Raw genomic sequence first — 25,798 nt, forward strand, 5'->3', positions numbered from 1 at the left:
CTCCCAACACTGGTAACAATACTAATATGTCATCCCCACGGGAAAATGTCCGAATTTTAGAGTTTTTATCTGCCATCTGCTTCATTCTATGCTGTGTCCTCTTCAGGTGCTATTTAGTTAACTCATCTGCACAGTTTAATCACTCCCTCACCTTCGTTACATAATCCAAGTTTGAGATTCCTGACTTCAGTCCTGTCAATTTTTCTTTAATTAGTTTCAAAGGCCCTCTCACTTCATATCTGAATATTCAATGGAGGTAAATTGAATAGATTAATGTGTGGCATCTCGAAAGGCAAACAATATGAATGGGATACCTTTATCCCAATCATTCTGATAATTAGAATTAGATTAGAATCCCTACAGTGTGGAAACAGGCTCTTCAGCCCAAAAAGTGCACATCGACCCTCTGAAGAGTAACCCACCCAGATCCATTCCCCTGTATTTACCCCTGACAAATGTACCTAACCTATACATGCCTGAACACTATGGGCAATTTAGCATGGTCAATTCACCTAACCTGCACATTTTTGGATTGTGGGAGGAAACCGGAGCACCTGAAGGAAACCCATGCAGACACAGGGAGAATGTGCAAACTCTGCACAGACAATTGCCCAAGGTTGGAGTTAAACCCAGGTCCCCGGCACTGTGAGGCAGCAGTGCTAACCACTGAGCTACCGTGCTTCCTTGTAGTGAAGGATTTCCCCCTTCTCCCAATTTCTATCTCTCATGGGATGAAATTCCTGTCAGAAGCTAAATTTCACCTTATGCACCACTGCATATTCATCTGCCATCTTGCCGCTCTTCTCACATCTTGAACTTTATGTTCATCCATATAAGTTCTTATAATCTCTGGAACTGAGTTTTTAAATTGCTCCAGCAGAATAATCTTAGAGCGTCATGTGTCTTGTTTATTTTTACGGCCCGTACCCATCGATCAAAATTGCTTATGTTTAATTCTTTCATCTTAACATAAGTCTGACCTGGTTCCTTCTTTAACCAAAAGAGAAAATGCCGGAAAATCTCAGCAGCTCTGGCAGCAGCTTAAAGAGAGAAAAGAGCTGACGTTTCGAGTCAAACTGACCCTTTGTCAAAGGGTCAAAAGGTCACTTAAAGAGAGAAAAGAGCTGACGTTTCGAGTCTAAGTGACCTTTTGACCCTTTGACAAAGGGTCAGTTTGACTCGAAACGTCAGCTCTTTTCTCTCTTTAAGCTGCTGCCAGAGCTGCTGAGATTTTCCGGCATTTTCTCTTTTGGTTTCAGATTCCAGCATCCGCAGTAATTTGCTTTTATCCTGGTTCCTTCTTTGTTTCATGAACTGCTGTCTATATGATACTGGTGCCAATTCATTGACACTTAAAATAGCCTGTTTGAAATCTGCAGAATGTCTTGACCCCTCATGTTGACAGTGCTGCAAGTACCTCACTAGCTCTGCCTACCAGCTTAGTCTGAACTCGCATTATCCGCAAGTTCTCTGTTTGCCTAACCAGTTTTTCAAATGAAATAAAGAAGGCTTTGACATCTTCCAAAAAATGGCAATGTTTTAACATTTTTGTATACATCCCATGCCTTCTCCTTTAATGTCCATTCTGCTAAATTTCTGGACTAATTCACAAGTTCTGAAGTTCAAATTCCCTCTCTGTCCTCTCTGTCCTCTCTGTCCTCTCTGTCCTCTCTGTCCTCTCTGTCCTCTCTGTCCTCTCTGTCCTCTCTGTCCTCTCTGTCCTCTCTGTCCTCTCTGTCCTCTCTGTCCTCTCTGTCCTCTCTTCTCAGCTAAAAACTTTCTCTCCATTTTCCCTCTCTCTCTTTTGATCTCTCTTCTCTCCGTCTTTCTCTTTTTGCTCAGGTCAGTATGTTCGCTCCCTTTTTTATCTTCTAACTCTAGTTGCCTCGTTTGCAATTTATGTTTTTCTAGGTTGTTTTTCAGACCACAAGGATCAGTACTGTGTCCTCTACTTTTTCTCATTTACATAAATGATTTGAATGCAAGCATAAGAGGTACAGTTAGTAAGTTTGCAGATGACACCAAAATTGGAGGTGTAGTGGACAGCGAAGAGGGTAACCTCAGATTACAATAGGATCTGGATCAGATGAGCCAATGGGCTGAAAAGGGGCAGATGGAGTTTAATTCAGGTAAATGCGAGGTGCTGCATTTTGGGAAAGGCCAATCTTAGCAGGATGTATGCACTTAATGGTAAGGTCCTAGGGTGTGTTGCTGAACAAAGAGACCTTGGAGTGCAGGTTCATAGCTCCTTGAATGTGGAGTTGCAGGGAGATACAATAGTGAAAAAGGCGTTTAGTATGCTTTCCTTCATTGGTCAGAGTATTGAGTACAGGAGTTGGGAGGTCATGTTGTGGCTGTACAGGACATTGGTTAGGCCACTTTTGGAATATTGCATGCAATTCTGGTCTCCTTCCTATCGGAAAGATGTTGTGAAACTTGAAAGGGTTCAGAAAAGATTTACAAGGATGTTGCCAGGATTGTAGAATTTGAGCTATGTGGAGAGGTTGAATAGGTTACATCTGTTTTCCCTGGAGCATCTGAGGCTGAGGGGTGACCTTATAGAGGTTTGTAAAATCATGAGGGGCATGGATAGGATAAATAGACACAGTTTTTTTTCCAGGGGTGGGGAGTCCGGAACTAGAGAGCATAGGTTTCGGGTGAGAGGGGAAAGATACAAAAGAGACCTAAGGGGCAACTTTTTCACGCAGAGGGTGGGTACATGTATGGAATGAGCTGCCAGAGGAAGTGGTGGAAGCTGGTACAATTGCAACATTTAAAAGGCATCTGGATGGGTATATGAATAGGAAGGGTTTGGAGGGATATGGGTCAGGTGCTCGCAGGTGGGACTAGAAAAGATTTTCAAGGATGTTGCCAGAGTTGGAGGATTTGAGCTACAGGGAGAGGCTGAACAGGCTGGAGCTGTTTTCCCTGAAGCGTCGGAGGCTGAGGGGTGACCTTATAGAGGTTCACAAAATTATGAGGGGCATGGATAGGTTAAATAGACAAAGTCTTTTTCCTGGGGTCGGGGAGTCCAGAACTAGAGGGCATAGGTTTTGGGTGAGAGGGGAAAGATATAAAAGAGACCTAAGGGTCAACTTTTTCACACAGAGGGTGGTACTTGTATGGAATGAGCTGCCAGAGGAAGTGGTGGATGCTGGTACAATTGCAACATTTAAGAGGAATTTGGATGGGTATATGAATAGGAAGGGTTTAGAGGGACATGGGCTGGGTGCTGGCAGGTGGGACTAGTTTGGGTTGGGATATCTGGTCGGCATGGACGGGTTGGGTCTGTTTCCATGCTGTACATCTCTGTAACTCTATAACGCCACTCCATTTGTTTGTTTCTCTGTTTCACCTAAGTGCTTGACCAACTCCATTACAATTTCAACTTTCCTTTTCTTCCAAGTTAAACCGAGTTCTAACCTAATTGGGTTTACTAATTCTAAAAGTATATCCTTCTTTTGTCTTTCTAAAATTTCTTGGCAACTTCAGGAAGCATCTTCAAACCCCAGAATCTCTTTAACAATGTTAAGAGCCAGTTTGCTCACCCTCGATGTAACCAATCACAAGTAACTGAAACAAAAGAAATTTTCTCACCTAAGTTTTATTTAAAGATCTAGGACACTAATCGCCAAATGTTTCAATCTACTGGGATCTTTCTTACCCCAGATCTGATCAAATCCTGGATGACGAGCCTCAAACTGTTACGGAGCGGTGGTTGAACCCCTGTAATAATCTAATTACATTAGATTAGATTAGATCCTCTGCAGTATGGAAACAGGCCGTTTGGCTCTACAACTCCACACCGACCCTTCAAAGAGTAACCCACCCAGACCCATTCCTCTACCCTGCATTTACCGCTGATTAATGCATTTAACACTTTGGGCAAATTATTTTGGCCAATTCATCTAACCTGCACATTTTTGGATAGTGGGAGGCAACCGGAGCACCCGGAGGAAACCCATACAGACATGGGGAGAACGTGCAAACTCCACACAGTCAGTTGCCCGAGGCTGGAATCGAACCCGGGTCCCTGGCACTTTGAGGCAGCAGTGCTAACCACTGAGCCAACACAGCCTGAAAAGCTTGTCTTGCCTCATAATTTGTTAAAACATGAGTGACGGAGAACTTTGAATTTCCAGTATTTCAAGAAAAAAAACAATTTATTTTCCTAACTTTAATAATGAATACTAGACAATAAATACTAACAAATCCAAGCCCCCCTTTCTTAATTACTTGCTGTCTGATCCCAACTCTATTAAAAATATGCTGTTCCAATCAGACACTTATTAAATATTTCATTAACTTCATCTCAAAACCACATAGTCTCGATCTTCTCCACTGTCTTCGATCTTCCACCTAGTGAACTCCCTGGGTCATCGTCTTTCTTTTTACTGCGAGAATTTTTTCCATGAAAAGGTACTTTTTGATAGTATTGTTTGATTTCTTTGAGAGCAAACTGTTAGATAGGCAGTTGGCTCTACGGCAATTGCACTGCTGATTGTTGGCAGATCCTCTCTCTAATTTTCAAAATGGCGGTTTAGTCACCCCCATCCCCCACCAAAATGTTGAATTCTTCTAATTTCATTGGTTTCCAGGTGTCAAAACAATAACATTCAAATTTAATTGGCTTCTGGTATCCTGGGCATAATTTAAACTAATTGGTTAAATTTAAATTGTTGTCAAAACAGTACCAAAACTCAGGTACCATTTAACAGCCAATTGTTACATGTATCTATTTTGGATATGTGGAACAGTCCATCTTCCGCAGCTACACTGGCACCACCCCCCACCTTTTCCTCCGCTACATCGATGACTGTGTCGGCGATGCCTCATGGTCCCATGAGGAGGTTGAACAGTTCATCCACTTTACCAACACCTTCCACCCCTACTTCAAATTCACCTGGACCGTCTCAGACTCCTCCCACCCCCTCCTAGATCTTTCCATTTCTATCTCGGGCGACCGAATCAACACAGACATTTACTATAAACCAGCCGACTCCCACAGCTACCTAGACTACACCTCCTCCCACCCTGCCCCCTGTAAAAACGCCATCCCATATTCCCAATCCCTTCGTCTCCACCGCATCAGCTCCCAGGAGGACCAGTTCCAATACCGTACAACCCAGATGGACTCCTTCTTCAAAGACCGCAATTTCCCCCCAGACGTGATCGACGATGCCCATCACCGCATCTCCTCCACTTCCCGCTCCTCCGCCCTTGAGCCCCGCCCCTCCAACCGCCACCAGGACAGAACTCCACTGGTCATCACCTACCACCCCACCACCTCCATATACAGCGTATCATCCGCCGTCATTTCCGCCACCTCCAAACGGACCCCACCACCAGGGATATATTTCCCTCCCCTCCCCTATCAGTGTTCCAAAAAGACCAATCCCTCCGTAACTCCCTCGTCAGGTCCACACCCCCCACCAACCCAACCTCCACTCCTGGCACCTTCCCCTGCAACCGCAAGAAATGCAAAACTTGCGCTCACACCTCCCCCCTTACTTCCCTCCAAGGCCCCAAGGGATCCTTCCATATCCGTCACAAATTCACGTACACCTCCACACACATCACTTATTGCATCCGCTGCACCCGATGTGGCCTCCTCAATATTGGGGAGACAGGCCGCCTACTTGTGGAACGTTTCAGAGAACACCTCTGGGACACCCAGACCAACCAACCCAACCACCCCGTGGTTCAATACTTCAATTCCCCCTCCCACTCCACCAAGGACATGCAGGTCCTTGGACTCCTCCATCGCCAGACCACAACAACATGACGGTTGGAGGAAGAGCGCCTCATCTTCCGCATAGGAACCCTCCAACCACAAGGGATGAACTCAGATTTCTCCAATTTCCTCATTTCCCCTCCCCCCACCTTGTCTCAGTCAAATCCCTCAAACTCAGCACCACCTTCCTAACCTGCAATCTTCTTCCTGACCTCTCCGCCCCCACCCCCACTCCGACCTATCATCCTCACCTTGACCTCCTTCCACCTATCTCATTTCCAAAGCCCCTCCCCCAAGTCCCTCCTCCCTAACTTTTATCTTAGCCTGCTGGACAAACTTTCCTCATTCCTGAAGAAGGGCTTATGCCCGAAACGTCGATTCTCCTGCTCCTTGGATGCTGCTTGATCTGCTGCGCTTTTCCAGCAACGCATTTTCAGCTCTGATCTCCAGCATCTGCAGTCCTCACTTTCTCCTCTATTTTGGAACAGCCCGTTTCCCAGCCTTTGCATTCGGCAGCTGAGCCTGCACTTTTAAGTTTACTTCAAAATTCAGAAAATTTTGTCTATTTTAAAGTAAACATACATGCTTTTGACCTTGGTAATACTTGGAAGAATTTTAGCTCTCATAAGAAGTGTTGGAGCAGTATCCAAGAATAGTTTCTACTGAGTTTTATTCACTGAATTGTTCATCTTTAATTTGTTTAAATCTTTTCACATTGTTGCTTTAGTGTGTGCTGAAGACGTGTTCAAATTGTGTTGCAAGTTCAGTTATCTTTTTATTTTTCAATTTGCAGTTGGTTAAATCCACTGTTTCGAATTGGTTACAAAAGGAGATTAGAAGAAAATGATTTGTACAAAGTGCCTCCAGAAGATGGTTCTGAGAGATTAGGAGAGGAACTGCAAAGGTATTCCTATTTTTTGCTTTTTCAAATTGTTGCTGAATACATACAAGTGCAATGTGAATAATATGTTTAATAGACTATAGCAACAGATGGTGACCCCATAAATATTTTAAAACCACACAGCACCAGATTATAGTCCAACAGGTTCATCACCTGATCAAGGAGCAGAGCTTCGAAAGCTAATGCTTTCAGTTAAACGTGTTGGACTATAACGGTGTTGTGTGATTTTTAACTTTGTACACCCCGGTCCAACACTGGCATCTCCATACCATAAATATTTGTCAGTGAAGTTCATATATTTTGTACATTTCGGTCAAATTCAACTATTGCCTAGGCCTGACACTACTTTGGTATTATGCTGTTTGTAATATTGCACCCCAGAAGTATCAGACCACATTAACAACAAGTCTAGTTCAAATATGTTCTGATGTTAGAAGATGACTTGACTTTGAAATTGCAGTAGAACTTCCATCACCTCCCACACCACTGGTATGTGTTTGAAAACTGAGCACTTTTCCCTCCAGTTTCCAGTTGTGCTAGAGATGTTGGAAAATTACTTAAATCTATTTTAACTTTTATGTATTTTTACACTTCACACAAAAGTAGGCAATGGCAAGAACATCTCTGACGATATGACATCATACATACTCCAACCATTAAACTTAGGGCTGCACAGTGGTTAGTACTACTGCCTCACAGCGCCAGGGACCCGGGTTGGATTTCAGCCTCTGGCGACTGTCTGTGTGGAGTTCGCACATTTTCTCCATCTGTATGGGTTTCCTCCGAGTGCTCCGGTCTCCTCCCACAATTCAAATAGGTGCAGGTTAGCTTGGCTGTGCTAAGTTGCTCATAGTGTTCAGGGATGTGTAGGGTAGGTTCATTAGTCAGGGTAACTATAGGGTAGAGGAATGGGTCTGGGTGGGTTACTTTTCGGAGGGTCAGTGTGGGCTTGTTTCCACACTGTAAGGATTCTAATTCTAATTCTACAATTCCTTCTGTATGTATCATGAGTAAATAACACTCCAATCATTACGAATGCATAGGAGTTTTAAGTGATGGCATATTTTATACTGACCTTGACTAAATTCTGTTATTCAGAACAGAACAATCTCAAACTGATATTTAGAGTATTTTCCAGAATATATCTATCTGACGAGGCTACCAGCCTTTGTACATTACCATCATAGGCATCAATGCCAATCCAATATGCCTGATGGTTTGAACATTAACTAGTCAACACTCTGTACTTTCTCTCACTGAACATCCCATGGTTGACGAAGTGGAATGCTAAAAATTTAAAACTGTGTAAGGCATTCCCCACTTGTGTGATAGAATTGTTTGCATTATGTGCCTATATCTTAGGACTGTAGAATAGGTCAAGATAAAAGGTAGGGAGGAGGGACTTGGGGGAGGGGCTTTGGAAATGCGATAGGTGGAGGGAGGTCAAGGTGTGGGTGATAGGCCGGAGTGGGGTGGGGGCGGAGAGGTCAGCAAGAAGATTGCAGGTTAGGAAGGCGGTGCTGAGTTTGAGGGATTTGACTGAGATAAGGTGGGGGGAGGGGAAATGAGAAAACTGGAGAAATCTGAGTTCATCCCTTGTGGTTGGAGGGTTTTCAGGCAGAAGATGAGGCGCTCTTCCTCCAACCGTCGTGTTGCTATGGTCTGGCGATGGAGGAGTCCAAGGACCTGCATGTCCTTGGTGGAGTGGGAGGGGGAGTTAAAGTGTTGGGCTACGGGGTGGTTGGGTTGGTTGGTCCTGGTGTCCCAGAGGTGTTCTCTGAAACGTTCCGCAAGTAGGCGGCCTGTCTCCCCAATATAGAGGAGGCCACATTGGGTGCAGCAGATGCAATAGATGATGTGTGTGGAGGTGAAGGTGATCTGGATGTGAGAAGACCGGGTAGTTAGCGCAAGTTAGTCAAAAAGTGTTAAAAGTAATGAAGGATGTCTGCTTATGATGAGACCTCTGGCCCTGTTTGTGGGAAAATGGACAAACCCTGGCGTAGTGGGAAGGTCTTTTGCCCGAAAAGTTGATTTTTCCAGCTCCTCGAATACTGCCTGACCTGTGCTTTTCCAGCACCACTCTAATCTCCAGCATCTGCAGGACTCGCTTCTGTGTAGTGGTCCACCTGCCCACAGTTAAAGCAAGCATTATGGGGAGTGCATGGATCAGTCGGAAATGATTTGCACCTGTGCCGGTCAGTCCCCGTTCCATCGTGGGCCTAGGAGAACAGCTGCAAGCAAATCTTTGTACGAACTCAGACTTGATGTGGGCGTGGTGTCCAGTCCCGCTAAGTGGTCACGGCCATTGCTCCAGTAGTAGGACACCGCATGTCGCATCTGGGACCTTGAATTATCTGACCAATCCATATTGTTAGTTTTTATACAGGAAGCTACCCGGTCAGGCAAAGCCTGCATTCACAGCGCACTGAACTGAGGACTGTCTCCCTTCGGAAAAAGCAGTATCCCCAGAATAGAGGGTGTAAATGCAACAGAAGCGGTGATAAAATAAAGTACTGTCCTTCTTTGGGGCAGGTCTACAGTCAAGGAGTTTGGAGATGTTCACGGCCTTAGGATGTGCATGTTTCAGTGACGTGAATATCATTGTGCGCTGATCATCTTCATCTTGGTGTATGGCACTAAATGTAGTCCATGTGTCCCTGTTTGCCCCCAGTTCAGCCATCCATCTTCCTTTTATTTCAGGAGGAAGAGAGGCATAAATAAGGGAATACTGATCCTGAATGATAGCACTGTACAAGATTGCAGTGCATCTTAAATAATCAATAAACCCTTCTGGGCCATCCTTGCGGATGGACTAAAGGGCATGATTAAACACAGCTCCTGAGGTTTGAAGGCTTGCCAGTCGTCAATGAACTGGTCTGCTTAGTCATCAAGAGCAGCTCCCGGATTGCTAAAAGACCTAAGTGTGTAATTGGCAGAGGGTGGTGGTGGAGGGAAGGGCTCTTTGTCTGCAGGCTGAAGAGATATATTACGGAGAGACTGATCAAGGGAAGCGCAGGGTTTTTCTACCGACGGGAGTTTAACACAGGACCTAGTGCAGTGAGCAATGGGTCAGCGGTAGTTGAGTCAGAAGTTGAAGGTAGGAGAACGGGGAGTGTAAATGCCGCCTCCTCGTCCATATCACTTAAATCGTGAAACATTGCCATGCCAGAGCAGCTGGATCATCCTGCTGGACTAGCCTCCTGCCTGCTTGTTACTTGCAGCTGTTTGTTTCAGGTCTTGATATTTCAGTCCCATAGTGTGCACTTGAATTTTAAAGTTTCCTAATCTTTCATTTTACCATTTATATAGAACATAGAACATAAAAGCGCCCGACAGGCCCTTTGGCCCTCGATGTTGCGCCAACCTGTGGAACCAATCTGAAGCCCATCTAACCTACACTATTCCATTCTCGTCCATTTGCTTATCCAATTACCGTTTAAATGCCCTTAAAGTTGGTGAGTCTACTATTGTTGCAGGCAATACGCCCCTACACCCTGTCCAAGCAGTCATCATTTCCCTGTTTACAAGCGTTAGCCCTCCAACTCATTAATCGCGAGTACTTGTGGCACCTTTGTCCAATTTGAAATAATAGTTTTCCATTTTGAACCTTATTTTTCGTCCAGATAGGATTTTTTTTAGCAGTTCTGCAATTTTATGGATCCCAAGTGCCCCCTAGCGGCCAAATGTGTTTACCCAATTTATTGTTTAATGCTATTCACGAACACACTTCCTGGGAGCCAACAACTGGATCCCTGATCCACAACGCTTCAAACATAGTCCAGTGTAAAAATTTAGATTTCAGATTTGGAAACCATCACTTGTAAGTGTCCTCTGCAAGGGACAAGGGTCGCAGCACTCAGCCAAGGGAAAGAGGGAGACCAAGGTTTAAAAGCTTATCTTGTGGTGGCCATCGTCTCTAATCTCTAGGTTGTGGCTTGATTGCTTTTTCAGTCTCTTCCCCCCCCCCCCCGAATTAACTTCAGAATCTCTACAGTGTGGAAACAGGCCCTTCGGCTCAATAAGTCTACACCGACCCTCCGATGAATGGCCCACCCAGACCCAGCCCCTGACTAATGCACCCAACCTACAAATCCCTGATCACTATGGGCAATTTGCCATGGCCAATTCACTAACCTGCACACCTTTGAATTGTGGGAGGAAGCTGGAGCACCCTGAGGAAATCCACGCAGACACTGGGAGAACATGCAAACTCCACACAGACAGTTGCCTGAGGCTGGAATTGAACCCGGGTCCCCGGTGCTGTGAGGCAGCAGTGCTAACCACTGGGCCACCGTGCAGCCCCTGGTTTTTGCTTGCAGCGCCAAATGTAGAGTTAAATTAATCATAGCTACAGGACTGAGAGAGCTAAACAAAGTCAACAAAAAATTCAGCACAGCTCGTTCTGATAAACAATCAGTCTTTATCGACAATAGAACTGCATGCAGATGACTTAACTTGGAAAAGAGAGAGAGAGTTATTCGCAGCTCTCAGTTTCTCTCACGAGTTCACACTTACAGAGAGAAAAGCAGGAATTTTTATACTTAAAACATATCAATAATTATCACTCGAGGCTTGTCATCCATTAGACTAGTACATTGAATTATGATCTGTGTTATTACTTGTAATGTTTATCATATTGACTTTCCAAACCTTGAGTCACTTATGTAATTCTATAATCTAGTCCTTGTGGATTGTCTTTATTTAGGCTTAGTTAGTATTCCAAAATTTAAATAGAGCCAACTAATCCAGCTCTGACTAGGTTTACCAAAGTTCAAGAACTTAACGTTGACTTAGCCTGCGTCATGTCCTGCTGAGGTTATTAATTCTTTGACCTTTGCTATAGTCTTAACTTGTACTGTATTACAGCCAGGGATTGGCCAGTTTTCCCATCAGGCAACTATCTATTTCACACAATTCCACAAGGTCACTCAGCATCATCCTCACAATTCACTGTTCTCTCTAGCTTAGTATCATATGCAAATTTAGATTTTGCTTTCAACACTCCTCTCTTAGTTGATAATATAAATCAGAAAAAGCAGGGGTCCCAAAACAGATCCTTGGGGAACACCATTTTAAACTCCCCTCCAGCCTGCAAAATCCCCATTTATACCTAGCCTCTGTTTCCTATCTTTTAGCCAACTTCTAACCCATTCTGCCAAGGGTTGGTCAATCTCAAATATTTCTGATTGACTAACCAACCTTCCACGTGTTTTCAAATGCTTTCTAAAAGTTCACATTTGCAATATCCACTGGCTGTGTCACCTTGTCAAAAAGTCAAATTAAATTTTCCAGAGATGTTTGTCCTTGACAAAACCATGTTGACTGTCTTGTATAACTTGTATTTCACTAAGTTTGTATTTACCTTATCCCTTATTCTGGTCTCCATCAGTTTTGGCACTATTGATGCCAAGCTGACAAGTCTTTGTTTTCTGGATCATCTTTTGCCCCTTTCTTAAACAATAATGTTGCATTTGCATTTCTCCAGAACCCTGGGATTAATCCTGTATTCAGAGAGGCCTAGAAATTTTTTGTCAGCAGCTACACGATTTGCTCCCTTCCCTCTCTCCGTAATTTAAGATGCATCTCATTTGGGCCTGGCGACTTCTCTACCCGGAGTGCTGCCAGCCTTTTCAAACACCTCTTCATTAGCTGTGGAAACAGGCCCTTCGGCTCAATAAGTCTACACCGACATCAGTTGCAAAACACCCAAGTTGTCCACATGAGCCATTGTAATCATCTTTTGATTTGTTTAAGACAAAAACAAAGTATTCACTTAGTACCCCTGCCATACCTTTTGCTTCAGTAAACAGTTTATTTTGCTTGTTTCTGATGGGCTGCATTCTCTCCTCTGCTAATCTTTTACTGTTGGTATGTTTGAAGAACGTATTACTATTTGTTTTAGTGCACCCTGCTATTCTTTCCTCCTGCTTCCTCTTAACCTTCCTTATTCCAACCTTAGACTCTGTCTTGCACTTGAGATACTCCTCCTGATTTCTATAGCTATTATTATTCTGATATGCATTATGTACCTTCTTTTTTCCCCTTATTTTGTCATCAAAGTCCTTAAACATATAGAATATTCTCGCTTTGGGTACTTCATATTTATCTCCCATAAGTATGTACCCAGCTTGCACCCATTTTTGATCCACTATTTTATCCATCAAAGTGCGTTTCCATACAGTTTTCTCCAGTTCAACTTTCAGACCCCTACAGTTTGCCATTTTCCAGTCTGGGTTCTTAACTTGACTGGTTTTTATTTTTTTCCAACTTCATATTGGATTGCAGAGTAATTGGAAATGCATGGTAAAATCAAGCTGTCAGAATGACTTTGTGATGTCTGATAGATCTGTTGGAATTGTTTGTTGAACTTGCTTGTTACCTCCTCAAAGGATCTGACATGGAAGTGCCGGTGTTGAACTCTATGGAAAACGTCAGAAGTCACACGACACCAGGTTATAGTCCCAACAGGTTTATCTGAAATCAGAAGCTATTGGAGCACTGCTCCTTTGTCAGGTGAAGTCACTTCACCTGACTAAGGAGCAGAGTTCCGAAAGCTTGTCGTTTCAAATAAGCATAATGTACTATAGCCTGGTGTCATGTGACATCTGACTTCAGAAGATGGTCAGTGGACGCGATCTATTTGGATTTCCAGAAGGCTTGACAAGCTGCTGCACATACGCCTGCTAAATAAGATAATAGCACATGGTGTTAGCATGGATAGGAGGTTGGCTGACTGGCAGAAGAGCAGGGTGGGGACATAGGAGTCTTTTTCAGGATGGCAACCAGCGACTTGTGGAGTTCTGCCAGGGTCAGTATTGGGACTACAACTATTCTACAACAAGCTGACCTTTCCTGTATCATTGGATTCCACATGTTCATCTTCCTTGTCTGGATGTTTATCCAGCCGTTTCATTCTGTCTCAAAACTTTGCATGCAGGAGGGAACAGATCGTATCGGATTCCTGATCTTGGCTGCAAACTAGACTGTCTATCACTTGAACTATTCAGTAACTTGTTCTTATCAATTTTCTAATTTGCTTACCATTCCCCCTCTTTTTTTGGAGTATCATCAGGCACTATGATACTCTGATTTTGCCTCATCCAATCTCAACTTAGTTGTGTTGCTTGTTAGATAGATTCAAGGAGTCCTGGGTTTCCTGGACCTGCAGTCTCTCTTCCTTTCGATGAATGACAACCTGCTATCTTGCTATCTCTACACTCTTCCTTGCCTGTCTATCATGATGTGGAGTCACCACACTTCTGGCACGACTGTTCCAGAAAACCCTCTGCTGCTTGGATGGTGTGAGTGAAGAGATTTGCTGCTTCAAATCAGCCACATGTTGTTTGAAGACTACTACCCTCCATCACTTCATACAGATTTGACTGTCCTGGATATCTTGTGGAAACAAAATGTCTGACATCTTGCATGCCACACACATCACAAACTTTCCCAGAGTCCCTGCCATCTTTACTGGACAATAAGATGCAGATTGCTCTGCTGTCTATAAGCCCCAACAAAATTTTTTAGTGGCCCCTCTTTCACTTTTTTTTGTGGCATGGAGGGAAACACTACAGGAATGTAATATTCCGACTTCACTGTTTTTGGACACCAAATCCTCCTGTTCTCAGTTGTGGGGTGTGAGCCAAAGTCTCCCAGAATCCTCCTGAGTCACTTCTCACTACTGCCTCCCAACTGAGTGTTAACATATAAAGCTGTCCTGAATACACTTCAAGAAATATGCCTCCTCTGAACCTTTTACATTATGACTATCCCAGTTAATGTTGGGGTTGTTGAAATTCCCCAACACAATGTTAATCCACACCCTTAACTCCTCTGTTTTACCAATAATGCTCCTAGCATGAAAATAGAAGCCATCCAGCCTTGTGTTACTCCCTTGAAACTTAACATGGCTAAGCTCTCATTGTCTTGGTTCCTTTCCTCTATTTGACTGGTAGGTTCTGAGGCAGGTATAAAAGAGTCTGAAAGATCTCTGCCTTATACACAAGGGTCTTGATACCTGCATGCGTGTCTTGGTCACCTAAGATGTTCACCCTTAGGCATTCAAATGTGGTGCTTGCAGATTGGATGTGATGTTGCATCTCCACATTGATGTCAGCCTTAGATGAGATGTAGCTTTCCAGGTAAGTGAAATGTTCCATGTTTGGGAGCATTTCTCTATTGATCTTAATTGAGAAGTGGGCCAGAATGTGACCGGGGATGGGTTGATAAAGGATTTGAATGCATGGAATGAGCTGTGAAAGGAAGTGGTGGAGATAGGTACGATAACAACATTAAAAAGAATTCTGGATGAGTCCACGAAGTAGAATGGTTTAAAGCGATATGGGCCAAACGCTGGTATATGGGACTAGATCAGTTAGGATATCTGGTTGGCGCAGACAAGTTGGGCTGAAGGATCTATTTCTGGACTGTATGACTGAGTCCTCTTAAGATTGAGACCAATTCTTTGATACTGTGAGATATTGTGTTAGAGGCTATCTTTATTAACTCACTCACTAGCTCACTATATTCATTAATATTGGTTTCCCGTTCATTCATTAATAATCCTTTACTAATCTGTTATTTACTTTAACATGGTTTCATTCATTCATAAAACAGCGGTTCTATAGTATCCAAATTTAAAAGCAACCCTTTCAGACACATTACTGCATTTCCATACCTTATCAGCCCTTATTACAAGCAGTGTTTCAGCATATCGAACAATACCATCCCCATCAAGTCTCCATGAAACATTATAATATTAATCAGCCCTTACCAACCAAACCCTGGACCTGAATAGATTAAGTACGTGTTAAATACCTTTTAACTGGGTCATTATCCCTTTATGAAACTAACTGACAAAACAGTATTTCCATAAAATTGCATGAATGAATGAGACTCATACGAACAAATAGTAAATACATCTCACAATCCAGCTGCAGTAATCAGTTTAATGTCCTTTATTATATAATTGTGTTCAAGTACATTTTAAAACCTATTTAGAGCATATAGGCCTAGCATTTTTACTAATATTTGCTAACTTAAAAGACAAAAGGACTAACACCTCCTAATTATACAAGCAGACTGGATAGACATCCCATCAGAAGTAGCAGCCAGCAAATTGGAACATGTTTTAAACCATCTCCTGTCTCCCAGGACAGAACCCCTTCAAAACTTTGCAGACTCGAGATTAAAAAAAGTAACGCCATTGTAATGGAATTTTAATACATGTGAGCACAGTGTATAAAAGAGTTCTTGTAAGAACTATTTCAAGACTCCAGCTTCAATGTCTACCACACCAGGAGGAGATTATCTTTGGGGAGTTGGGGTATTTCCTGAAACACTACCTCGTTGACAATTGTATTGTAGTTTAGAAGTTCTTTGAAGGATTGTCTCCTTTGGAGACTTCTGTTTTCACTGCCTTTCAAAAGGACCCCATCCTTAGTCTGCACGAGTTTGAGGCTAAGGGTGTTGGGTCTGGTGGGACTGAACAAATCTTGGGTGTTATGCTTGTCAGCAAGGAGTTGCAGCTGCTTATCTTTCTCAGTCCACCTTTGGGTTTTGATTTTCCTTGTTGTTCTTTGTAACTCTGCTATTTCTATTCTCTACATTGCCTCACTGGTGATGTTGTTTTGACCGGCATGGAGAGCTTTCTTCCTTAAGTTGGTCAGGTCTTGGATGATATGATAATTCTTATCGAGCTGGTATTGGTGTGTCTCGATCTTGGAGCTGTTTGTTTCTTCCTAGCATGAGTTAGGAACTGTTGGACGAAGTTCTCAGCACAGAATCAAATAAGTTAACCGTTGTTTTAAGTGTGGCCTACAGAGAATCTGCAGTAGTGAGTAGAATGGGTTCTTTCTTGATTATATGTTTTTGGAGATTTATCTCTTGACTAAACTTAAAATATAAGCCATAACTATTAATTTAACCTGGGGCAGTGTTTGTCGAAGAATAAGACGGTGTTAATTTCTGGGTCTGTAGATTGTGAAGGAGCAAAAATGGCCTTTGATAGAGTGATATGTACTTCTTGTCAGATGTGGGAGTTTAAAGAGAGTTTAAGGGTTACTAAGGATTACATCTGTTGGCTGCGAATCTGATCAGATCGAATGGATCGGTTGGAGAGACAGTTAGAAGTGATGAGGAATTTGCAACAGCAACAGTATGTGATGGATGGTAGTTATAGGAAGGGGGTGGGGGGGGGGGGGGGAAGTCTCAGATACAGTCACATGGATGGATTAACTCCAGGAAAGGTAAGAGAGGTAGGCAGCTAGTGCAGGGGTCTTTTGTGGATATACTCATTTCAAACAGGCATGATGTTTTGGAAAATGTAGGGGGTGATGGATTCTCAGGGGAACGTAGCACCAACAGCCAAGTTTCTGGTATTGAGACTGCCTCTAATGCAAAGGGGGATACGTCTGGTTCCAAGAGATCAATTGTGTTAGGGAATTCTCTAGTCTGAGGTACAGACAGGCATTTCTGTGACCAGCAGCGATAAAGCAGAATGGTGTGTTGCTTCCCTGGTGCCAGGATCAAGGATGTCTCAGAGAGGGTGCAGAATGTTCTCAAGGGGGAGAGGGACCAGCAGGAGGTCATTGTCCACATTGGAACCAACAACATAAGATAGAAAAGGTTGAGATTCTGAAGGGAGATTACAGAGATTTAGGCAGAAATTTAAAAAGGAGGTCCTCGAGAATAGTAATATCTAGATTACTCCCAGTGCTACGAGCTAGTGAGGGCAGGAATAGGAGGATAGAGCAGATGAGGAGCTGGTGTATGGGAGAAGGATTCACAATTTTGGATCATTGGAAACTCTTTTGGGGTAGAAGTGACCTGTACAAGAAGGACGGATTGCACCTAAATTGTAAGGGGACTAATATACTGGCAGGGAAATTTGCCACAAATGCTCAGGAACATTTAAACTAGTAAGGTGGGGGGGAGGGGGTGGGATCCAGGGATATAGTGAGGAAAGAGATCAATCTGAGACTGGTACAGTTGAGAACAGAAGTGAGTCAAATAGTCAGGGCAGACAGGGACAAGGTAGGACTAATAAATTAAACTGCATTTATTTCAATGCATGGGGCCGAACAGGGAAGGCAGATGAACTCAGGGCATGGTTAGGAACATGGGGCTGGGATATCACAGCAATTACGGAAACATGGCTCAGGGATGGGCAGGACTGGCAGCTTAATGTTCCAGAATACAAATGCTACAGGAAAGATAGAAAGGGAGGCAAGAGGGGAGGTGGTGGTGGCAGTTTTGATAAGGGATAGCATTACAGCTGTGCTGAGGGAGGATATTCCCGGAAATACATCCAGGGAAGTTATTTGGGTGAAACTGAGAAATAAGAAAGGGGTGATAACCTTATTGGGATTGTATTATAGACCCCCTAATAGTCAGAGGGAAATTGAGAAACAAACTTGAGGAGACCTCCGCTATCTGTAAGAATAATATGGTGGTTATGGTAGGGGATTTTAACTTTCCAAACATCGACTGGGACTGCCATAGTGTTAAGGGTTTAGATGGAGAGGAATTTGTTAAGTGTGTACAAGACAATTTTCTGATTCAGTATGTGGATGTACCTACTACAGAAGGTGCAAACCTTGACCTACTCTTGGGAAATAAGGCAGGACAGGTGACTAAGGTGTCAGTGGGGGAGCACTTTGGGGCCAGCAAACATAATTCTATTAAATTTAAAATCATGATGGAAAAGGATAAACCAGATCTAAAAGTTGAAGTTCTAAATTGTAGAAAGGCCAATTTTGATGGTATTCGAAAGCTGAATGGTATTTGAAAGAATATTCAAAAGCTGATTGGGGACAGATTTTCGCAGGTAAAGGGACGGCTGGAAAATGGGAAGCCTTCACAAATGAGATAACGAGAATCGAGAGAAAGTATATTCCTGTTAGGGTGAAAGGAAAGACTGATAGGTATAGGGAATGCTGGATGACTAAAGAAATTGAGGGTTTGGTTAAGAAAAAGAAGGAAGCATATGTAAGGTATAGACAGGATAGATCGAGTGAATCCTTAGAAGAGTATAAAGGAAGTAGGAGTATACTTAAGAGGGAAATCAGGAGGGCACAAAGGGGACAGGAGATAAGTAGAATTAAGTAGAATCCAAAGAGTTTTTACAAATACATAAAGGACAAAAGAGTAACTAGAGAGAGAATAGGACCCCTCAAAGATCAGCAAGGCGGCCTTTGTGTGGAGCCGCAGAAAATTGGGGAGATACTAAATGAGTATCTTGCATTAGTATTTACTGTGGAAAAGGATATAGAAGATATAGACTGGTGGGAAATAGACAGTGACATCTTGCAAAATGTCCAGATTACAGAGGAGGAAGTGCTGGATGTCTTGAAACGGGGTAAGGGTGGATAAATCCTCAGGACCTGATCAGGTGTACCCTAGAACTCTGTGGGAAGCTAGAGAAGTGATTGCTGGGCCACTTGCTGAGATATTAGTATCATCGATAGTCACAGGTGAGATGCCGGAAGACTGGAGGTTGGCTAATGTGATGCCACTGTTTAAGAAGGGTGGTAAGACAAGCCAGGGAACTACAGACCGGTGAGCCTAATGTTAGTGGTGGACAAGTTGTTGGAGGGAATCCTGAGAGACAGGATGTACATGTATTTGGAAAGGCAAGGACTGATTCGGGATAGTCAACATGGCTTTGTGCGTGGGAAATCATGTCTCACAAACTTGATTGAGTTTTTTGAGGAAGTAACAAAGAGGATTGATGAGGACAGAGCAGTGAATGTGATCTATATGGAATTCAGTAAGGCATTCGACAAGGTTCCCCATGGGAGACTGATTAGCAAGGTTAGATCTCATGGAATACAGGGAGAACTAGCCATTTAGATACAGAACTGGATCAAAGGTAGAAGACAGAGGGTGATGGTGGAGGGTTGTTTTTCAGACTGGAGGCCTGTGACCAGTGGAGTGCCACAAGGATCGGTGATGAGTCCTCTACTTTTTGTCATTTACATAAACGATTTGGATGCGAGCATAAGAGGTACCGTTAGTAAGTTTACAGATGACACCGAAATTGGAGGTGGAATGGACAGCGAAGAGGGTTACCTCAGATTACAACAGGATCTGGACCAGATGGGCCAATGGGGTGAGAAATGGCAGATGGAGTTTAATTCAGATAAATGCGAGGTGCTGCATTTTGGGAATGCAAATCTTAGCAGGATTTATACACTTAATGATAAGGTCCTAGGGAGTGTTGTTGAACAAAGAGACCTTGGAGTTCTGGTTCATAGCTCCTTGAAAGTGGAGTCGCAGGTGGATAGGATAGTGAAGAAGGCGTTTGGTATGCTTTCCTTTATTGGTCAAAGTATTGAGTACAGGAGTTGGGAGGTCATGTTGCGGCTGCAACAGGACATTAGTTAGGCCACTGTTGGAATATTGTATGCAATTCTGGTCTTCTTCCTATCAGAAAGATGTTGTGAGACTTGAAAGGGTTCAGAAAAGATTTACAAGGAAGTTGCCAGGGTTGGAGGATTTTAGCTGTAGGGAGAGGCTGAACAGGCTGGGGCTGTTTTCCCTGGAGCATCAGAGGCTGAGGGGTGACCTTATAGAAGTTTACAAAATGGAGGGGCATGGATAGTGTAAGTAGGCAAAATCTTTTCCCTTGGGTGGGGAAGTCCAGAACTAGAGGGCATAGATTTAGGGTGAGAGGCGAAAGATATAAAAGAGACCTACGTAGCAAAGTTTTCACGCAGAGGGTGGTATGTGTATGGAATGAGCTGCTGGTGGAAGTGGTGGAGGCTGGTACAATTGTAACATTTAAAAGGCATTTAAATGGGTATATGAATAGGAAGGGTTTGGAGGGATATTGGCCGGGTGCTGGCAGGTGGGACTAGATTGGGTTGCGATATCTGGTCGGCATGGACGGTTTGGTCCGAAGGGTCTGTTTCCATGCTGTATATCTCTATGACTCTATCATGGCTGTCTTCAGCACTTTTCCAAATTTTCTCCACTCTGAGGAGATTTTGGTGAAGACATTGTTGGAAATTCACAAGTTTGCTTGGCTCTTAAAGCTGCTCAGTGTTCAGCGTTTTTCTGAACTATTCATCTTTGGCTACTTCAGGTGTCATTTGATGGACATTGAGGAGTGGATGAGATAGTGATCTTTGTAGCAGTCATCTGCACTGGTCATCATTTTGGCAGTGAGGTCATCCTTTTGGTCTTGGGATTGAACAATGACATAATCCATTGTGAGCCAGTGCTTTGATAATGGATGCCTTCAGTAAGTCTTTTTGGTGGAATAATGATGACCAGCTTGTATTCTGCGCATTTGATGAGCTGGATTAAACCATTGCAGTTGCAATTCTCGACACTTTCCTTTCTGATGGTTCCTGTCCTTTTCAACCCTGGCATTAAAGTCCCCAAGAATGGTTATAATTTTATTTTCTTTAGGGATTATCATGAGAATGGTGTCCAGCGTGGAGTAGAAGCCTTCTTTGCATTCATCCATGGCATAGATGTTTGGAGCATAGGCAGTCATGACCATTGCCTACTGGTTCTTGGCAAGTTGTAAATAGAGAATCATGATGTGATTGTTGATGCCAATAGGTAACTCTGGTGGTCAGTTGTTGAATTGGCTCTGGACAGTTTATTCCTGACGAAGGGCTTTTGCCCGAAACGTCGATTTTGCTGCTCGTCGGATGCTGCCTGAATTGCTGTGCTCTTCCAGCACCACTGATCCAGAATCTGGACAGTGAATCCAATGTCATGCCTTCTGTGTTGATCCTTGGATTTCCTGTCCAGAAAAATAATAAACACCAAAACCTTCCTTCACCTGTCCTTTGCCTGCCCTTTAATCCGGAAAAGCAGTTGATGTTGTCTGCAAGGATTTCAGGAAAGACTTTGACAAGACTGGTACAAAAGGTGAAGTCACATGGTATCAAGGATGAGCTGGCAAGGTGGATATGGAACTGACTTAGTCATAAGAGACAGAGGGTAGTAGTAGGCAGAATGGAAAGTTGTGACTGGTGGTGTTCCACAGGGATCAGTGCTGGGGTCTCTGCTGTTCATTGTCTATATAAATGATTTGGAGGAAAATGTAGCTGGTCTTCGCCACAGAATCAGGTGCTGCTACTAGAAGAAATAAAAGAAGAGCAGTAATGATATCGGATCAGATTTTTAAAATCCTTGTAAAGTCATTTGGTCTGGATGAAATGCATTCTACTGTGTATGGGATATAAATTATAGGTTCACAAATCTGCTTTCTCACTGCATACATGTACAGTAATCAGCACTTGTTTATAAATTTGTAACATCAAGAGCGCAATACTTTGGAAACACGAAAAATACAGCATTTGGATGGGTAAACTAATTACAAAAAATCCCCTTTGACATACGTGTTCCCAGCACTTTCAAATAATCCAACTTTTGTCAGAAAAAATGCAGATTTCTTCAAATATACTTTATTTACAAATCACACCGTGCGTTATGGACTATGCATTTTTGCACAGTTCTTATAATGCTATGTAAAAGGATGCGACTTATCTCGATATTGTATACATGCAAACAATATGGTGTGTAATTCTACAAATAATATATCCCTCTCAAAAAACATATTACGATTCGGCACACAAAAATACTGTAATTATTAACGTTTCCATACAAATATTGTCTTAACTGAACACTATTTACAATCCACTTAAATAATTGAACTTAACACCTTGACTGGCCGACAAAAGAATCTACTTGCCATTGAGGGAGTGCAGTGAAAGGTTTGCCAGATGTATTTCTTGAATGGCAGGATCATTGTATGAGCAGCGATTTGTTAAGTAGGGGTTTTTATTCCCAGAGTTTAGAAGAATATAAGATGATCTCATTGAAATATATAAATTTCAGCCTATATAAATTTGAAATATATAAACTCCAGCCTATATAAATTGCCTGAACCGTATGTAATTTAGTTAAATTTTGTAAAACTGCAAGTATAAAAATAGATCCAAAATATCCCGAACCAAAGCATTCTTTTCAGAAAATGATACTAGCAGATGTAATTTTTGTTTAAGATTCGTTTGTTTCCACTTAATTTTAAGACTGCTGTGTTTCATTGGTGATTATGGTATGCCAGTCGTAACTTTATTTTCGGTTGTGATAAATCATGTAACAAAATTAATATTCTATGGTTAATATCTATGTCTTTGGGTTCGGCCATTATTTGTGCATTAGAAGGTTTTTTTTGTTACATGTGATTGACAAAATCTTTTAAGGCAGCTGTAGTCATTTCAGGACCTACAGTATTGTAAATGAGCAATGACTAGTCAGGACAGTTTAAGGAACCTAATCTTGGATTTAAATTAATGGACTAGAACTAGGTAATTATCGTGAATTTCAGAGTTGGAAACTGTATACATTTCACATTTTAGATACTGAATACTGAATAAATGAATTTCCAGTTTATATTGATGACTTTTAAAATGTCTTAGTCACTTGTTCAGTTTCCAACTCTGAATTACAGAAAATGATTATTTTATTTATTATTTTTTAATAATCAATTGTATTAACCTTGAATCACAAAATCAGAATTAATTGGCTTGGTTTTATTCCTTTACACATTGTCAGTGACCTGTCTCATTGCCTCATGGTTAATTTGAAGCATGGCTGCATTGATTCATTGCTAACTAAAGAATGGAAAGGTACCTTACTGGCCAGTTGAAGGAATTTTGCATGTGATTCAGGGATAGAGGTATGTATAGCAGGTGGAACTTCTGAAAGCTGGGAGGTGACTGTGAATGGGTATATGAAAAAACAAAAGAGACATGAGATGAAAAAATAAAAGGGGCATGAGATCAGTGTAAGCCCACTAAGGTTGAGGAATATACAAACGGGGTTAAAGCAGCAATACTGTAAAAAAAAAAACGTAGGCTCAGGACTACGAGTAGAATCTATGTCTGGCATACCGACCCTATTTGAGGATGTGGATGACACTGATTGGGATGAGGATGGGAATTTTGTTCCTGGATACCCACTGGGTCTCTAACATCTCCTCGTCGTCCCCACCATACCCCCCCCCCCCCCCCCCCCCCCCCCCCCCCCCCGCTCCTTATTACAAACCTTTCCTTGTTTTTCGAAAATGAAGCATCCAGTCTTCATAGCCGATATCATGGGGATGAGTGGCCTGCGCCATCCTAAACCAGGGCCCATCCGGGGAATTAGAGTAATGTTAATGAAACATGCCCCTGACTGCAGGAACAAACCGGCTCAATTTGCTCACTATGTCCAAGGGTGATACAAATGTAAATTCTGCAAAATTCTGGGAGTACCCTGAATACGAATGGCTTGTGTTACAAGACTAAAATACGTGGCTATCTGTCTGACAGAAGTGGTATACAATTGAAAAATAATCAAGAAGCTCAATTACCTTTGTTTAACCCTATGCTTTTGCAATGTTTTCCACCTGGTGTCACTGACATGATCCAGATAAACAATATGCACTAGTCCAGGAACTTCCAGTCGCTAATGAGGTGAGCGATGGTTTTCTATTGGGATGGCCAGAACCAGACTGAACCACGATGCAAGTTACAGGTAAAACTGATTATACCTAGTGCCCTCGCGAGCCCCAATGCAGTGTGCCAGTCCTGACAGGGTTGATTGGGACCAGGATATCCATTGGGGGGAAGGGAGGGGGGGTGGGGGCATAACATACCTCAGATGCCCACTCACTGCTGAGCAATCTTTTCCCAAGGGGAACCTGAAATGGAGACAGGCAGGCCCCAATATTACACCTTTGAGACTGGGAACAAGCCAGCAAAATACCCCAGGGACAAATGACTGGCCCTTACTTTAACTATGAAAATGTGGCCTCTGGAGAGTGATGTGTCTTTAATGTTACCTTGGAGCTAATGTGGGGAATCAACATGCTTATATCCTAGCAAAAGGAAAATCTGCTAATGTACACTGACTCTTTGTTGTGCTTTTGGTGTAACCCACAATTTTGGAGCATTGTGGGAACATAGAGGATTTTTAACCCCCATGGGATGGCGTTATTGTAATGCTGTTTTGTCCAATCAATCTGGCAGTTATCAAGATGTTCAGCTCATGCTGAGGAAACTGAAACAGTTTCTAAAGTAGTAGGCAGGTTGGTGCAGTTTTCAAGCAGGCGGCCTTACACTTCTGGTTCCATTGGGTCTCCAGCAAAACCTGGTTAGACATGTGATTGACAAAATCTTTTAAGGTAGCTGTAGTTATTTCAGGACCTACAGTATTGTAAATGAGCAAGAAAAACTGTCGCAACGGCCAACTGCATCAAGAAGATCGGACAGTTTGTTTACACGTCAAGTCTCAATGGTCTTTACCCTGTCAAGGTGGTTTATGTCAGTTTGATTTCAGTTATGCTACGGGTGGCCCTGGTAAGCCTTGCCCTTATTCAAAACGGCCTAAATCTGCACGTTGCAAAAGAGAAAATGAGGAAATGTTATCTTTCACTAACAATTTGTTTCTTCAAAGTCACAGTAAAATATTTGGCTAGGATGAAGTAGTCCGTTACGTCAGCAAAAGACTCTGTCCCTCTCCTGAATCCCAAGGAGGAGTATGGAACGCTTCGAAGGCATTTATTGGATATAATATTTCTTTTACTATTACTTATCCCCACCTGTTATTTGCTTGTGGACTTCTAATAAGTCTGGGGTAACCTATCCCAATCCTTACAATAGTAAGGGATGAGGGTGCACTTATGTGACTATGATCAAATGTACCAGTCATCACTGCTCCCCTGTAGGACCTCCCATATCATGGGTTGGCCTGGAGGTGGAGTGTATCTCTGTTATTGTTGGTATCTAGGCCCTCTGTGGAATGGATAATTGCAACCACCTTCACTATGACACCCCTAAAGGCACCTCCATCTTCCCAATTGTGGGATGGAAGGAACTATTCTGGGACAATAACCGTGTCTCTTACCAAAAGACCCACCTCTTTCTATTGAATAGCTTTCACCCCAAACGACCTGGGTGGCCATACTTTGTAGCCGTGGATCTTTAGCCGTTCGTCATATGTTAAGCCTACCATTCCAGGGATCATCTGTGTGAATCTCCGCTGTTCGTGCTGCAATGCCAGTATGTCTATCCTGAGTTGTGGGGCCCAAAACTGGACACAGCATTCTAAATGGGGCCTAACCAGAGCTTTATAAAGTCTCAGTAGCACATCACTGC

At 42.8% G+C, this 25,798-nt stretch overlaps 1 protein-coding gene across 4 annotated transcripts in view; it reads left to right on the forward strand.

Annotated features, from left to right (window-relative positions):
* abcc4 (ATP binding cassette subfamily C member 4 (PEL blood group)) overlaps nucleotides 1–25,798 on the forward strand; it is a 624,022-nt gene that overhangs the window by 3,774 nt on the left and 594,450 nt on the right. For 3 of the 4 annotated variants that reach the window (XM_087987997.1, XM_087987995.1, XM_087987994.1), the window contains exon 2: nucleotides 6,528–6,638. In XM_087987997.1, coding sequence (XP_087844123.1) covers nucleotides 6,528–6,638 — 111 coding nt within the window. Of the gene's footprint in view, nucleotides 1–6,527; nucleotides 6,639–24,069; nucleotides 24,177–25,798 lie in introns of those variants that run through there. The other variant, XM_087987996.1, reaches the window with a different exon arrangement.

Source organism: Chiloscyllium plagiosum, unplaced genomic scaffold, assembly GCF_037043375.1.
Source record: "Chiloscyllium plagiosum isolate Xiang-an unplaced genomic scaffold, Cpla_swu_hap1 HiC_scaffold_6, whole genome shotgun sequence".
In the NCBI taxonomy this organism is placed as follows: Eukaryota; Metazoa; Chordata; class Chondrichthyes; order Orectolobiformes; family Hemiscylliidae; genus Chiloscyllium; species Chiloscyllium plagiosum.